The sequence below is a fragment of the Canis lupus genome, chromosome 3 (genome assembly GCF_048164855.1).
Source record: "Canis lupus baileyi chromosome 3, mCanLup2.hap1, whole genome shotgun sequence".
Classification (NCBI taxonomy): domain Eukaryota; kingdom Metazoa; phylum Chordata; class Mammalia; order Carnivora; family Canidae; genus Canis; species Canis lupus.
This window is the reverse complement of record NC_132840.1, coordinates 27,481,910-27,497,897: the sequence shown is the minus strand read 5'-3', so window position 1 is coordinate 27,497,897 and position 15,988 is coordinate 27,481,910. Positions and strand designations below refer to the sequence as shown.

At 40.3% G+C, this 15,988-nt stretch overlaps 1 protein-coding gene across 11 annotated transcripts in view; it reads left to right on the top strand.

Annotated features, from left to right (window-relative positions):
• Nucleotides 1–15,988, top strand: part of PER3 (period circadian regulator 3) — a 55,369-nt gene that overhangs the window by 17,562 nt on the left and 21,819 nt on the right. For 8 of the 11 annotated variants that reach the window (XM_072819808.1, XM_072819809.1, XM_072819813.1 and 5 more), the window contains 6 exons: nt 593–698; nt 1,567–1,695; nt 2,153–2,282; nt 12,795–12,927; nt 13,368–13,492; nt 13,724–13,897. In XM_072819808.1, coding sequence (XP_072675909.1) covers nt 593–698; nt 1,567–1,695; nt 2,153–2,282; nt 12,795–12,927; nt 13,368–13,492; nt 13,724–13,897 — 797 coding nt within the window. The remainder of the gene's footprint in view (nt 1–592; nt 699–1,566; nt 1,696–2,152; nt 2,283–12,794; nt 12,928–13,367; nt 13,493–13,723; nt 13,898–15,988) is intronic. The other 3 variants (XM_072819811.1, XM_072819812.1, XM_072819810.1) reach the window with 2 other exon arrangements.

The window sequence follows — 15,988 nt, the reverse complement described above, 5'->3', positions numbered from 1 at the left end:
TATAAGAGCATTATGGTTCCTGTCACATAGAGGATCCTAAATGAACGTCATTTCCTGTGTGATATTTTCTGTTGGCACATCTGCCTCTGTGTTCAGATAGTAGTTTTGGAACGCTCTAGTGTTAACAGGACTGCAGGTTGTAACAGCCACATTTTCACCAATAGTTGGGTTGCTGAAGTGATTAGGTACATTAAACATTTAATATTTGGTGGATCTAGGGTCTTAAAATTCCTACGATAGGTTGCTCAGTTAATGTTAAATTTTGAGACCAGTAGTTGTTGAAGGTATCTTGGTAGCTACGGTTACTTGTCACTTATTTTAGATTTCTACAAATACAGTGCTGACACAGATGTTAAAAGATTACAGCTTTAGATGATCCAAAGAAGGCTCTTAACGTCTCATTTGTTTTTCAGTTTTTTTCCTGCTTCCACGGATGAGATCTTAAGCTTCATGTTTTCTACTTGGAGCCCCAAGAGTTGCTTTGTATAAATACAGATTTAGTGTTTGAACATTCTGTTTAAAAATCTCTTTAGACTTTATTGTAAATTAATTTTGAATTGCTTGACTCCATCTTTTACTTGACACTTTGTAGGAGTCCACTGAATGAGGATGTTTTTGCTACCAGAATAAAAAAGATGAACAGTAATGACAAAGACGTAACAGAACTACAAGAACAAATTCACAAACTTCTCTTACAGGTAAAGTGAGATTTTAAAAAGCAAACACAAAATATCCATAATTGTGTTTTATGTTAACTTTCGATCTTCATAAAGCCACCTCCCAAAAATACAATGCGAGGAGAGAGAAATCTGTATCCTCTGAGCTCCAGGGAGTTCTGTCTTCCTGTTTTTGTTTTTAAATTCAGTTTTACTCATCTTGCTTTCCTTTTCCTGAGTGAATGCACAGAACATTCTTGTGAGATCCCACTCTAGGAGGGCAGAGCGGGTCCCAGTGAGCAGGTCGGGCAGGGAGCTGGTTCTCAGCGAGAGCATCCTCCTCGTGTTCCAAACCCTGCCCAGGCGCCCAGTATTTTAAAGGTGGGGGCAGAGGGATGGCAGCTCTCGGTGTCCGGTTATTACCGGGCAAACGTGGCCGAAACCCTCTGTGGGAACAAATGCCAGAAACGATTCCTTGATCCCGCTGGTGAGCGGGTGCAGGCCAGAGCGTTTGCGGAGGGTCCCGCAGGGAACAGCCCGGCGGCTCCCGTCTCCCTCCGCAGCCTCTGCAGGTCCACGGTGGCGGCCACCGACGCACAGGCTGTGTATCTGACTTCTCGTCCCTCCTAAACTCCTCACGGAGCGCCGGAGTCCCCGTGTGGCTCTCCCAGCGCCGGCTGTTCTGGAAGCGCCCGCCCAGGCGAGGCACCGAGCCCTGCCCGAGTTACTGAGAAGGGAGGGCAGGGCCCTGCCGGGCGCCGCGGCCAGCGGAGGCGAGGCGTGTGCCTCAGGATCTCACGGAGGTTCGCGCCCACGCCGGGCGACCGCGCGGGGGCCCTGAGGTGGACGCCGAGCCTCTCCTCTGGGCCGCGTCCACAGACTCTACAGCGGGGCCTCCTCCTTCCTTCAGCCCGTTCCCGCCAGCGCCTCCAGCGGCTTCGGGAGCCTGGGCAGCGGCGACTCGCAGGAGCCACGCGCCAGCCTCGCGTCGTCCAGGGAGTCCGGCGGGCCTCGCGGCGAGGCCGCACGCAGGGCGCCGGTACGTGGCCGACGGCGTGTGCGTGTGCGTGGGCCTGCGCGCTTGCGTGGGGGCGTGGGCGTGCGCGTGCGTGCAGGCTCCTTCCCCCTCCGCCGCGTGGTGCAGAGCGCGTGGGCGCCGCCGCTGCGCCTCGGCACGTGGGCCTTCTTGCGCGTTCGGGGACCTTATTGACTGACAGGCGACCTCATGCATTTTGGTTGGAAACCGTGCCTGGGAAGTGAGAGCATGACCTGTGGACGGCGAGGTCTGGGTTCGTGGCGCGCGCTCCTAATTAGCGGCTAACGAACACTTGTACTAACGCAGCATTTGGGCTTAACCCTGTCGCAGCGCCTTCAGCCTTCAGAGAACCGGAAGTTAAATGTGTTTTATCTTCAATATGTTGATTTCGTCTATTGTTTACCTATCTTTTAATTAATCTTACAGTTTTGAAACGTATCCTATCGCTTTTTTCCCTAAGACGGCCTTGCAGCGGGTCTGTGCCAGCGTAAACAAGATGAAGAAACTGGGTGGGCAGCTCCACATCGAGTCAGCAGCGGCCAGGTCACCAGATAAACACGCGATGGGGACACACCCAGCGCGGCCTGGTGGTAAGTCAGCAGGGCAGCCCCCAACCTCCTCCCCTGGTTCTGCCTCTTCCCCGTTGCTGCCACCTTTCACATTTACCAGCTCAGAGGATGACAGTAATAATGCTAATGGTAGCAGCAAATACTGCGCTGGAAGCCAAATGCTATTAGGGTGTAATTTCTGTACATTTCCGTCGAGGAATTAATGTTTTCGATAATACCAACAGATGTATAGATTCTCCCATACGAGGCATTTGTCAATCAAAAGACTTGTTTTTAGAATGAATGTCATAATCCTTCCTGTCACTTAAAACAAATGAAAGATATGTATATCCTAAATTGAATGAAAAACTGGGGACTTTCGTTTTGATACGTGTTTATTTTTCTCAAATAGGAGGTAAGGGAGAGCATTCCATAGGAATTGGATCACTTAGGACAATTGACATTATTTAGAAAAGTCAATCTACTACTGGCCTTAAATAGCAGAGGAAAGGTCTATAATGTAGAGATGAAATTATACTAACTTTTTGGTTTAGCTACCTTTCCTTCGTTTGTTTTTCTGAATGTTAATATGACTTTGGAAGTCTTTACAGGTTTGGTACCCTGGATGTTATTAATGGTTTCTGTCATTGTCAGATGTGGGTGTTTTACACAGTAGGGGTGAAATTTCTTCTCTAAGGTCAATAAATTAAAAAAAAAAATAGCTACACTTTTCAGGGCTTGCCGTGATTTATAAAACAAAAATATCTACGTACTACTCCTACAGGTGATATCACAGGCTAGGCTCCCCTCCTGATAGAGCACATCCTGTCCTTCCTTGAGTTTTTCTTGTCTCCTTAGTAGGAGATTTAACATTCTATGTGTTTCTTTTGTGGTAGAAGGGCACAAGATAGAAACAACACCTTTTTTTGTCCCTTGAAGCCATCAGATTCCTTCATTGCAAAATAATTTGAGTATCTTCCTTGTTGTATATCGTTATCCCGTATCCTAGCATTGGAACTTCTTTAGGAAGATATGAAGCATAAAATTTCTAATTTTTTTTTAATGGTCTGGTCCACTTTGTGCTGCTCACTGCTGCTTGGGCCTAGGACCTCATGTTAGGGCCATGATTTTATATCCTGATCTCTGTATTTCTTGCCAGAGTACAAATTCTTTCTCACGTTCTGCTTTGTTCCATTTTTTATCATCTGCCATTGGTCTGGACTGCCATCAGTACCATGGTTCAGAGGCTGTATTTTAAAGCAGACATCAATATTCTATCATTCACCATTTTATAAAATTCAACCTATAACTAATTCTGTGTATTTATGATGGTAGTCTGGAAATTAACATTATCCTACTAAGATATGTGCTCTATTTGACTCTCAAACACATAGGATGTGACTTTTGGGAAAGGGAAAATCTGCCATTTTGATATTGCTTGCGGGGACATAATGTAACTTGGGCATCCAGATTTTATTAACATCTTAAGACCTACAAGTTTAAAGAGCTAGTAAAAAATCTTTATTACTTTCTAATCAAAGGAAACTAGTATGCAACTTAAAGATAGAAATGTTATAGTGTAAATACTAGAAATAGCACCAATCAAAAGCAAAATACTAAAAAATCACTATATACATGGTTTATATACAGGGTACCAGAGCCAACAGGAGCATAAGGTTTTAAGTTTATATTTTTACCTTTCTTACGAGGGCAGGTTAGGCCTTGAAATAGAGTAAGAAGGAAAATTTTAGAAATGAATATGGAAAGGCAAGGAGTAACAAAGATACAAAGCCTCTTCATCAGCTACAAATACCGGTGCCAGCTGCCAGAAGCAGTTGGGAACTTAGAGAAAATCGACTGTTCCACTCCTGTGGCAGCACCTGAGGAAGAAACATTGATCCATGAACTGAACTTATTTAGGGTGAGTGTGCTTTGGTTTGTGTTCAGGGAGAAGTAGAAGGAGCATCATTCCAAACTGACAAGGAAGAAAGCCACGTGGCAGTGAATTCATGAGCTTTCTTGGACCTATCAGAGCACTGCAGTTATAGGGCAGCCAGCAGGTTTAAAATACAAGGGGGATACATGCTTGCAGGGAGACGTGAGATCAAGCCCTGGATACTGGTGCCTGACTGATGGAATCAGTACTTGTAAGAGGCAGGCCTCTGAGGCACAGTGCAGAGGGAAGACTAGAGGCTACAAGTGGAGCAAATATTGAAAAAAAAAAAAAAAAAAAGGAAAGCTCTCTAGCACACCAGCCACCATGAAAGCACAAAGTGTCACTAGAGGAATTTGAAAGCTGTGATACATTGAATGAAACCATAGCAACAACTAACCTGAGACCTGGCCAATAAATTAGTTATGTTAACTCGAACACAGCCCCAGCAGAAGGAAAAACATGCCCAGTCTCCACTGTCTTACACAAGGTGTTCTGTTTCCAACAAATTAAGAAACATACAAAAGGGGGGGGAAAAACCCTCCCAAAAGACAAAGCAGTCATCTGAACAAGAGTCAGGGGACGCCTGGTGGCTCCGCAGTTGAGCATCTGCGTATGGCTCAAGGCGTTAGTTATCCCGGGGGGGGGGGGGGGGGTCCGGGGGTTGAGTCCTGCATCAGGCTCCCTATAGGGAGCCTGCTTGTCCCTCTACCTATGTCTCTGCCTCTCTCTGTGTCTCTTGTGAATTAAAAAAAAAGAAAGAAAAAAAAAAACACAAGAGTCAGATACGACAGAGATGTTGGAACTACCTGGCAGAAAATTTAAAATATCTATATATAACATGTTAAAGGCTCTAATGGACAGTAAGCAATATCCAGAACCACATGAGTAGTCACAATGTAGAGATGGAACTTATTTTTTAAAAAAGGATCAAATGGAGATGTTAGAGGTGCACATATGCCTTTGATGGGCACTTGACACAACCAAGAAAAAAAATCCATAAACTTGAATATAGATACGTAGAAATTACACAAACTGAAACACAGAGAGAAAGAAACATATAGAATAGAGCTTTTAAGAATGTTGAGACACTGTCAAATGATCTATCATAAGAGTGATTGGAATCCCAGAAGAAATAGTTGAAGAAGGGACTGAGCCTGGGTGGCTCAAGGGTTGAGCATCTGCCTTTAGCTTAGGTTGTAATCTCAGGGTCCTAGGATCGAGTCCTGCATCAGGCTACCTGTGAGGAGCCTGCTTCTTCCTCTGCCTGTGTCTCTGCCTTTCTCTGTGTGTCTCTCATGAATGAATAAGTAAAATCCTTTTTTTAAAAAAAGAAATAATTGAAAAAATAATCAAGGATTTCCCACAGATATGAGAAACATCAACTAGTGTGGATACAAAACAACAAACAAACCAATCACAAAATAAAAACGCCACATACGTGAAAAAAGAATCCACCACGTACTTGGAAATATCCTATTCGAACTGCTGAAAACAAAAGCAAAAGGATATCTTGAAGGCAGCCAGAGCAACAAAGACTACATACAGAGGAACAAAGAATTACAGTAGACATTCCTTTAGACACCATGTATAGTAGAAGACTAAATGTTAAGACTAAAAACTGTTAAGGAAGAATTCTCTACCAAAATATCTTTCAGAAATGAAGGAGATATAAAAATTTCTCAAACAAAAACTGGGAATGGGGGATGTATTGCCAGCGATCTGTTGAATGAGAAACACTAAGGGAATTTCTAAAGGTGGAAGTAATATGGTACCAGACGTAAAACTTGGATTTACACAAAGAAATGAAAAGCACTAGAAACAATGAATGAAGAAATTTTATATTTTGCTTATTTTAAATTGCCCTAGAAGGTAGCTTATTAAAGCAGAAATATTCTTCTACATTTGTAGCCTATGTAAAAAATTGCAAAGGATCAGGAGAGGCACTGGGAACATACTGTGGAGTCCTACACCAGAAGCAATACGTTATTTGGAGGTAAAAACTGATTCCTTAAAGGTGTATGTTGTGAACTTTATAACAATGATTAGAACTAGTTTCTAAAATACAAATAATATCAGTAGAGGAGATAAAGTGGAATTTAAAACATTTAATGCAAAATGAGGCAGAAAGGAAACAAAAATCCAGATGGAACAAATGGAAAAACAGCGAAGTGGCATACTTTAATCGAGCTGTTTCAATAATCATATTAAATGTGAATGTTCTTAGTGTACTAGCTGGAAGACTGAAATCATCAGTTGAATGAAAAAAAGAGGTAGCTATATAGTATCTACAAGAATCCATTTTGCAAATAAAAACATAGGTGAAGAGCAAAATATTAGAAAAGATACACATGCTAACGGGAGTCCAGAGAAGGCTGGAGAGCTGTATTAATACCAGGTAGTGTAGACTTTAGGACGAGGAACATTATCAGGGTTTCAGAGGGATACTGCATGACAACAGAGGGGTTGATTCTCTGAGAGCATGTCCTAAAAGGTTATACACCTAACATCAGAGCTTCAAAATACTTTAAACACTGATAAAAACTTTGAGAAATAAATCTGCAGTGGTAGAGACTGTAACACACCTCTCTCTGTAATTGATAAAACAAGTGTACAGAAAATCATTAAAGATGTAGAAGACTTAAAAAGGCACTGTCAACAAGATTGGCGTAATGGACATTTATGGAACACTCCAAGCAATAGCAACATAATGCTTAATTTTCTCAATGGCACATGGACCATTCATCAAGATAGACCTTATTCTGGGCCATAATACAAGCCTTTTAACAATTTTTTTAAAATATAAATCATACCAAATATATTCTCTGACCTAATGGATTAAACTAGAAATTATTAATAGGTTTATCTGGAGAATTCCCAAATGTTTGGAAATTAAAGAACACACCTCTGAATGACCCATAGGTCATACCTTAAGGGAATTAAAAACATTTTGAATTGAATGAATTGAAAAACAAAAAATTTGTGGAATACAGGTAAAGCAGTGCTTAAAGGTAAATTTATAGCATTAAATGATACAAGGGAACAATAAAGTTCTTAAATCAATAATCTAAGCTCCCTCCTTAAGAAACAAAAGCAAGAAGAGCAAATTAAATCCAAGGTAAGCAGAAGGAAAGAAATTGTAAAAACCATATATCAATGAAATTGAGAAGTCAATAAGAGAAAATTAATGAACTCAAAAGCTGATGAAAATAAAGTAACAAACCTTTGGCCATACTGAACAGGAAAAGAAGACAGAAATACCCACCGTTGGAAATGAAAGACCCCACAGATGTTAAAGGGACTGCAAACAACTCTACTCCCAAAACTTTGGTCTATTAATAACTTGAAAGAACCTATTGGAACTTCATGAAAAAGAAACAGCTAGAATAGACATAATTATTACAGATACTGAATTTGAAGTTTAACATCTTCCAAAAAGAAAAGTCTGGGCCCAGATGATTTCACTGAGAAACATTCAAGGAAGATAAAATTCCAGTTTCTATGTAATCTTTTTCAGAAAATAGAGGACAGGAGAAAATAGAAGGAGGAAGTTTGGAAAGGAAACTCCAGGCTCCTTTTATGACCTCATTATTACCCTAATACTGAAACAAGATAAAGACAGTTCAGGAAAACTACAGACCGGGATCCCTTGTCAGTGTATTTGCAAATCATTAAATCCAGCAAGTACAAAAAGGACAAATATATCACAACCAAGTATGATTTATCCTAGGAATGTACAACTGGTTCAATATGTGAAAGTCAGCCACTTTTATTTACCATATTAACAGAATTTTAAAAACCCAGCAGGTTATTTTAATAGAGAAAAAGCATATGATAAATGCTCAAAAATTAGCAGTAGAAATGGGATTTCATTAATCTATCAAAAAAGGCATGCACAGAAACCTATAGCTAACGTGCTTGATGGTGAGAAAATGCTATTACCCTAACCTGGAGAACAAGTTAAAGATACCTTGTCCTAACATCAGACTGGAAGTCCTGTTCAATGCAGGAGGCAAGAGAAATAAAAGACATAATGATTGAAAAGGAAGAAATAAAACTTTCTATTCATAGATGATAGAGTTTGTCTACATAGAAAAATTCTAAAGAATCTACCCCAAAAAGCTCCTACTGATTTTAGCAAGGTTAGAAGATCCATGGCCAGTGTGTAAGATCACTTAAAATTTCTGTGTACTAACAAGGAACAATTGGAAAAAATTTTTAAAACAACCCAAAACCAAACTACTTAGATATAAAATCCAACAATATGTGAAATAATTGATACTAAGAAAACTTCAAAACAAAGAAAAACTGTAAAATAAAAAATACTAAGTAAATGAAAAGACATCAAGTTCATGGTCTAGAATACTCAATATTGTTGTCAGTTCTCCCCAGGTTGATCTGTACATTCAGTGTCATTCCAATTAAACTCTTAGCAGGATTGTTTTTCTGTATAGATATCATCAAGCAGATCCCATAACTTCAATGGAAAAAAAAATGAAAACAGCCAAAACAATTTTGAAAAAATAATCTGTGAAAAAATAGATCAATGGACAGATCAGAGAGTCCCAAAACAGGCCCACACAAATATAGTCAGCTTTTGACAGAGGTGCAAGGTCAAGTCAATGACAAAGCATAGCCTTTCCAAAAAAAAAATGGTGCTGTACAATGAGACATCCACATATGTTAAAAAATGTACCTCAACATATAGCTCACATGTCATATAAAAGCTAGCTTAAAATTGGTTATAGATCTAAATATAAAACTTAAAACTGTGGGACACCTGGGTGGCTCAGCAGTTGAGCATCTGCCTTTGGCTCAGGGCATGATCCTGGAGTTCTGGGATCAAGTCCCACATTGGGCTTGATGGGAAGCCTGCTGCTCCCTCTGCCTGTGTCTCTGCCCCTCTCTCTGTGTTTCTCATGATTAAATAAATACAATCTTTAAAAAAAAAAAAACTTAAACTAGTAGAAAATTTAGGAGAAAACCTTTGTGATCTTGGGTTTGGCAAAAAAGTTTTAGATATGACATCAAAAGCATGATGGATAAAAAAATTTATGAGATAGACTATCAAAATTAAAAACTTGTCTGACATTGGTAAGACAATGAAAAGAAAATGTAAGAGAAACAGATATTTGAGTGGTCTCAAAGTATTCCTTTGAAACCTTTATTGTTTATATTATGTTTTACAAATAAAATTGTCACTTTACACGGAAAAAATCGGGCAGACAGGAACTTAACCAATGATCAAGGCTGACACACCAATAGTAAACACATCAAGATCATGTACCCCTGGTGTGAGGCCTTGAGAAAAGCACAGCACCTCTGCAAGAATCTTCCACAAGATGCACACCCTCAACCTCATCATGATGGAACATCAGGGAAACTCAAGTTCAGCATTCCCATAGAATTCCTGTCCTGTGCTCTTCACAAGAGTTGAGATTGGGAAAGACCAGGAAAGACAGAGACACTGACAGCTGAAATCAACCATGAGATCCCTGGTTGGATCCTGGGGCAGAAAATGACGTTTCACGGAGATCTAATCTCACGGATAAGATCCACATAGGCCATGCACCACTGTGCATTTCTTAGTGTTGTTCGCTCTGTTACAGTTCTGTAGGATGTTATGTTAGTGGAAGCAGCGAGGAGCGTATACAGAAACTCCACTGTTTCTGTAGCCCCCTTCAAGATTCAAATTATTTAGAAATAAAAGTATAAGAGCTCCTGGCTGGCTCAGTAGAGCTTCCAACTCCAGCTCTCAGGGTCATAAATTCAAGGTAGAGATTACTTGGAAAAATGAAATCTTAAAAGTTTTTAAGTGTAAAAGTTACTGAGTGAAAGTTAAGCAAAGCAGGTCTTTTTCTATAATCCCCTTTGGAAATGGAGCATCGTCATCCAGGAAGCTAAGATGCCTCCCAGCAGGGTTTGAAATAACTGGTTCCTCGTTCCTTGAGCCACTTTTACGTCTTGGTTTCCAGAACGCCACATTGGCAGGCTCCGTGCACTTTCTCAGACTCCATTCTTGGCTCATCGTTCTCCACACAAGGTTTAATTCATCAGTGCCCCAACCTGAAGCCTGTACCTCTGCCATCCAGTGTGGCAACCACTGGCCACAATCTAGATTCAAATAAGTCACAAATAATAAAATTTAAAATTTAGTTCCTCAGTTGCTGTAGCCACACTGCACATGCTTAATCACTCCCTGTGGTGTTGATGGCTATCGTGCTGGACAGCACAGACTAAGAGCAGTTCTCTCACTGCAGAAAGTTTTGTTGGGCACAGGTCTGCAGTGCAATGCCTCGCACTTCACACTGTATCTGCTCACCCCACTCCCAGGGATGCCAAGATTGGTCAGTTGCCAGGTAGTGTCAGCTCACTATCGTAAAGTCCCCATCAGCCTTTCACCTGATAGTTTTATTATTAGTCTTTACCTGAAACATTTTTCATTCCTTTTTTGTAAGAAACAAAAAACCAAATGTAATTATTCATGTAGTCATTCCATGTCGATGTTTTTCAGTATTGGTGCATTTTTTTTTGTATCTGAACTCGTCTTTATTTTTTATTTTTTTTAATAATTTATTTTTTATTGGTGTTCAATTTGCCAACATACAGAATAACAGCCAGTGCTCATCCCATCAAGTGCCCCCCTCAGTGCCCATCACCCATTCACCCCCACCCCCCGCCCTCCTCCCCTTCCACCATCCCTAGTTCGTTTCCCAGAGTTAGGAGTCTTCATGTTCTGTCTCCCTTTCTGATATTTCCTACCCTTTTCTTCTCCCTTCCCTTCTATTCCCTTTCACTATTATTTATATTCCCCAAATGAATGAGAACATATGTTTGTCCTTCTCCGATTGACTTACTTCACTCAGCATAATACTCTCCAGTTCCATCCACGTTGAAGCAAATGGTGGGTATTTGTCGTTTCTAATGGCTGAGTAATATTCCATTGTATACATAAACCACATCTTCTTTATCCATTCATCTTTCGATGGACACTGAGGCTCCTTCCACAGTTTGGCTATTGTGGACATTGCTGCTATAAACATTGGGGTGCAGGTGTCCCCGCGTTTCATTGCATTTGTGTCTTTGGGGTAAATCCCCAGCAGTGCAATTGCTGGGTCATAGGGCAGGTCTATTTTTAACTCTTTGAGGAACCTCCACACTGTTTTCCAGAGTGGCTGCACCAGTTCACATTCCCACCAACAGTGTAAGAGGGTTCCCTTTTCTCCGCATCCTCTCCAACATTTGTGGTTTCCTGCCTTGTTAATTTTCCCCATTCTCACTGGTGTGAGGTGGTATCTCATTGTGGTTTTGATTTGTATTTCCCTGATGGCAAAGGATGCAGAGCATTTTCTCACGTGCGTGTTGGCCATGTCTATGTCTTCCTCGGTGAGATTTCTGTTCATGTCTTTTGCCCATTTCATGATTGGATTGTTTGTTTCTTTGCTGTTGAGTTTAAGAAGTTCTTTATAGATCTTGGAAACTAGCCCTTTGTCTGATACGTCATTTGCAAATATCTTCTCCCATTCTGTAGGTTGTCCTTTAGTTTTGTTGACTGTATCCTTTGCTGTGCAAAAGCTTCTTATCTTGATGAAGTCCCAATAGTTCATTTTTGCTTTTGTTTCTTTTGTCTTCGTGGATGTATCTTGCAAGAAGTTACTGTGGCTGAGTTAAAAAAGGGTGTTGCCTGTGCTCTCCCCTAGGATTTTGATGGAATCTTGTCTCACATTTAGATCTTTCATCCATTTTGAGTTTATCTTTGTGTATGGTGAAAGAGAGTGGTCTAGTTTCATTCTTCTGCATGTGGATGTCCAGTTTTCCCAGCACCACTTATTGAAGAGACTGTCTTTCTTCCAGTGGATAGTCTTTCCTCCTTTATCGAATATTAGTTGACCATAAAGTTGAGGGTCCACTTCTGGATTCTCTATTCTGTTCCATTGATCTATGTGTCTGTTTTTGTGCCAGTACCACACTGTGTTGATGACCACAGCTTTGTAGTACAACCTGAAATCTGGCATTGTGATGCCCCCAGCTATGGTTTTCTTTTTTAAAATTCCCCTGGCTATTCGGGGTTTTTTCTGATTCCACACAAATCTTAAAATAATTTGTTCTAACTCTCTGAAGAAAGTCCATGGTATTTTGATAGGGATTGCATTAAACATGTAAATTGCCCTGGGTAACATTGACATTTTCACAATATTAATTCTGCCAATCCGTGAGCATGGAATATTTTTCCATCTCTTTGTGTCTTCCTCAATTTCTTTCAGAAGTGTTCTATAGTTTTTAGGGTATAGATCCTTTACCTCTTTGGTTAGGTTTATTCCTAGGTATCTTATGCTTTGGGGTGCAATTGTAAATGGGATTGACTCCTTAATTTCTCTTTCTTCAGTCTCATTGTTAGTGTATAGAAATGCCACTGACTTCTGGTCATTGATTTTGTATCCTGCCACACTGCCAAATTGCTGTATGAGTTCTAGCAATCTTGGGGTGGATGAACTCGTCTTTAATAGCTATTTAATATTCTATCAAATGGATACACGCTAAGGGACCTGATCTCTTTTTATTGGATAAGTTCTTAGGTATGTGTGATATTTTTAATTACACATCCGTTCATTCTGTTTCAGGTGAGCAGAAGGCCTCTTCTCCCTTACAGACATTGAAAAACAACAGCGTGCACATGGAGTCTTGTGAAGGTTGGAGAAAAGACCAGCATAGCCCATCCTATCAGCAAATAAACTGCATTGACAGTGTTATCAGGTGTGAGACACAAGTTCTGAGAACATGTCAGTTTTTCCAAAAGTATACATCGTCATTGTAAGCACACAACCTACATCATTTTTAATATTGGTTGTCTGGATTTTTCACTCCAAGTCAGTAGATACTATGGAGTGCCTACTTACATTATAGTTTATAATAAATTGAACATTTTAGAGGAGGCAAAAAAATTAGAAGATGGATCCCTTCTTAGAAGGAGCCATGGTTTGGTTGAGAAGATAAGATCTTGATCATAAAAATTAAACGAGGCAAGATTTGGAGGTCAAGGTTTCAGTAAAAGAGACAGGCCAGTGATTGAGGCTGGGATGCTTAAAGATGAGAGTACAAAGTACCCACACAGAAGTGCTGCAAGAAAAGCAGAAATGTGGGTTGTGCAGAGTGAGGGGACAGGCAGGCATACATGACCTAATATGTTGTTGCAGATACCTGAAGAGCTACAACATTCCAGCTTTGAAAAGAAAATGCATATCCTGTACCAATACAACTTCTTCATCCTCAGAAGAAGACGGACAGAACCACAAGGCACATCATGCCCAAGCTTTGCAAGGTAACACGAATGCCCTCCTAAGTAGATAGAGGATGATTGCAAAGCCATCCTTTTCTGTTTCTTTTTAAATTTTTGTCTTATTTCATTAATCATAAAAAGCCTAGTTTCATATTGTTCCTTTGTGGCCGGTAGGTTTTAGCTCAACAGCTTCTAACATCTGCAAACTGGGTCTTTAACATAAATTTCTTTGGGGATTTTTCTTTTCATTGTCAATGTCTCTTGTGCCCCCAGCTGTGTCTCAGCTTCCGGCCATAGCTAACTTGGAGATACCGACTGCCTGGCAGTCCACACATGCTACAGAAGGCACTCCAAGGACCCTGGCCCCAGCGGCGCTGAGCCTGGGCTCTGGCATGAGCCAGTGCAGCTACAGCAGCACCATGGTTCTTGCTCCACCACCAGAGTCAGGTGCCACGTTTACCTTCTGCTCTAACATATGCGGGGCATGAGACACACTACTATGAGAAACAGAAGTCCTTCATACCAGTTACTTAGCAATGACTTCTAAATTATAATTACATTTTCCTTTCTTTGATTTCAGTGAAAACAATTTTGGAAAAACCACCATGTTTGTATCGATTATATAGTTTGGACTGTATTTCTAAGTCATTGTCATTTGTTGATAAATCAGCCGAAGTGTAGGAAGCACTTAGAATGATACCTGGTAACATAGTACTTGATAACATAGCATAGTTAGCATTAACTGTCACTAATGAAGTCTTTTTTGGGGGCTGTATTAAGACACTTTGTTGCTGCCCTTGACAGAAGGTGTCCTTGTCAAGCTTTGACTGTGGCTGTGACTAGATTGACCGTATATATGTCCAGATTTTTGTATTGGCCTGATGACAATGAAGAGAGTGTGTTTAAAACTCCCTTCCTTTTAACAGTATATATCTGGTAAATTATTCTAATATCTTCCTTTTGTTCCTTTTTACTGATTCGTATCCTTTGATTTTTGTCCTTGTAATTTGTAATTTGGTGGAAAAGAACTGGGGACAAAGGTATTAAATCTGGTTTGGGGCTCTTATTTCTCTTTGCTGGGCATCAGTGGCATATTTGTAAACATGTATTGAGCTCTTACTCTGTGCCACCCTCTGTCCTTAGTCATTCATGGGAATTAACTCATTTAATTCTCACACTGACCCTGGGAGATGGAGAGTATTATATAGTATATTATTGACAGGCAGGCTGGGCGTTGATGGGAAGATACCAGAGACACAGCCATTGGGAGATTAGATTATGTTTTTTTTTTTTTTAAGATTATGTTTTTAATGAACTGAAAATAGAGTTTTATCATAGCTGAACTAGTTTCTCAGGAAGGAGTAGATGCATATTTTTTAGTGTATCTTTTCTTAACACTTTTGATTTCAATATGGACATACAGCTGCCAGTGACACAGCCCACACAAGGTGGGTCTCATCCAACGGGGAAAGATTTTTTTTATTATGCCACTGAACTTTTTGTACTCTGGTATATATTACCATTTTGAAGGATTTCATACTGAAGTCTCTGAGCTTTCATTTAAGGGAATATTTATAATAGTTGTTTCTCCTGATCTTAAACCAGTCTCAGCCTGTGTGGGGCCATGTCTTTATTCCAAGGACAGGAAACAGAATCAAGGGATCTGTAGAGTATCTATGTGTCTTTTGTTTTCTGGAAAGCCTATATTTCTGCAGCTTACACTATAACTCCTCCAATGAGTTGGATCTGAGGACCATGATCACAAACGCATTTCCCTGCCAGTCATGGAGCAGTTAAGGTACAAACAGATTAAGTTCCTTAATCCTTATGTGCCCAAAGTCACATAGCAGATGAATGGCAGAGTAGGGAATCAGACATTAGTAACTAATCTTCAGAAACCATTTCCATTAACACATTTTTAAATCTGTAGTAGGGTCAAAATGGAGTGTGAAATAAAGCCAGGAGATAAAATGTGATTTTAAGAAACACTCAAATAATCCTAGGGCATCTGGGTGGCTGTAGATTAAGCATCTGAATCTTGATTAAGCATCTAACTCTTGGTTTGGGCTCAGGTCATAATCTCAGGGTCATAGGATCGAGCTCTGTGCTGGTATGGGTATGTGCTCTATCTATTTCCCCCACCACCACCACCACCACCACTTGAGCAACACAAACTCTCTCTCACACACACAAAAAATAATCATAATAAACACCAATAATCCAAAAGAAGAGCAGAAAGGGAGGAAGAGAACAACAGCTGCCACTACCAGAGGCAACATGTCAGATTAATAATAATCACTCTAAACCCAATTATATTCACTCCATTAAAAGGCAGGAATTGTCAGAACAGATTAAAAAATCAAGACCCATCCATATACTGCTTGAGAAGTACAGTTTAAATATAAATCCACAAATGGATTGAGAACAAATGGAGAAAGAGGCACAATGCAAACGATCAGCATAAGAAAGGTGGCATGCCAGTAGTGATTCAGACTTGAAGATAGGGTCTTCTCAGAGATGCTTTGGGTGGCAAACAGT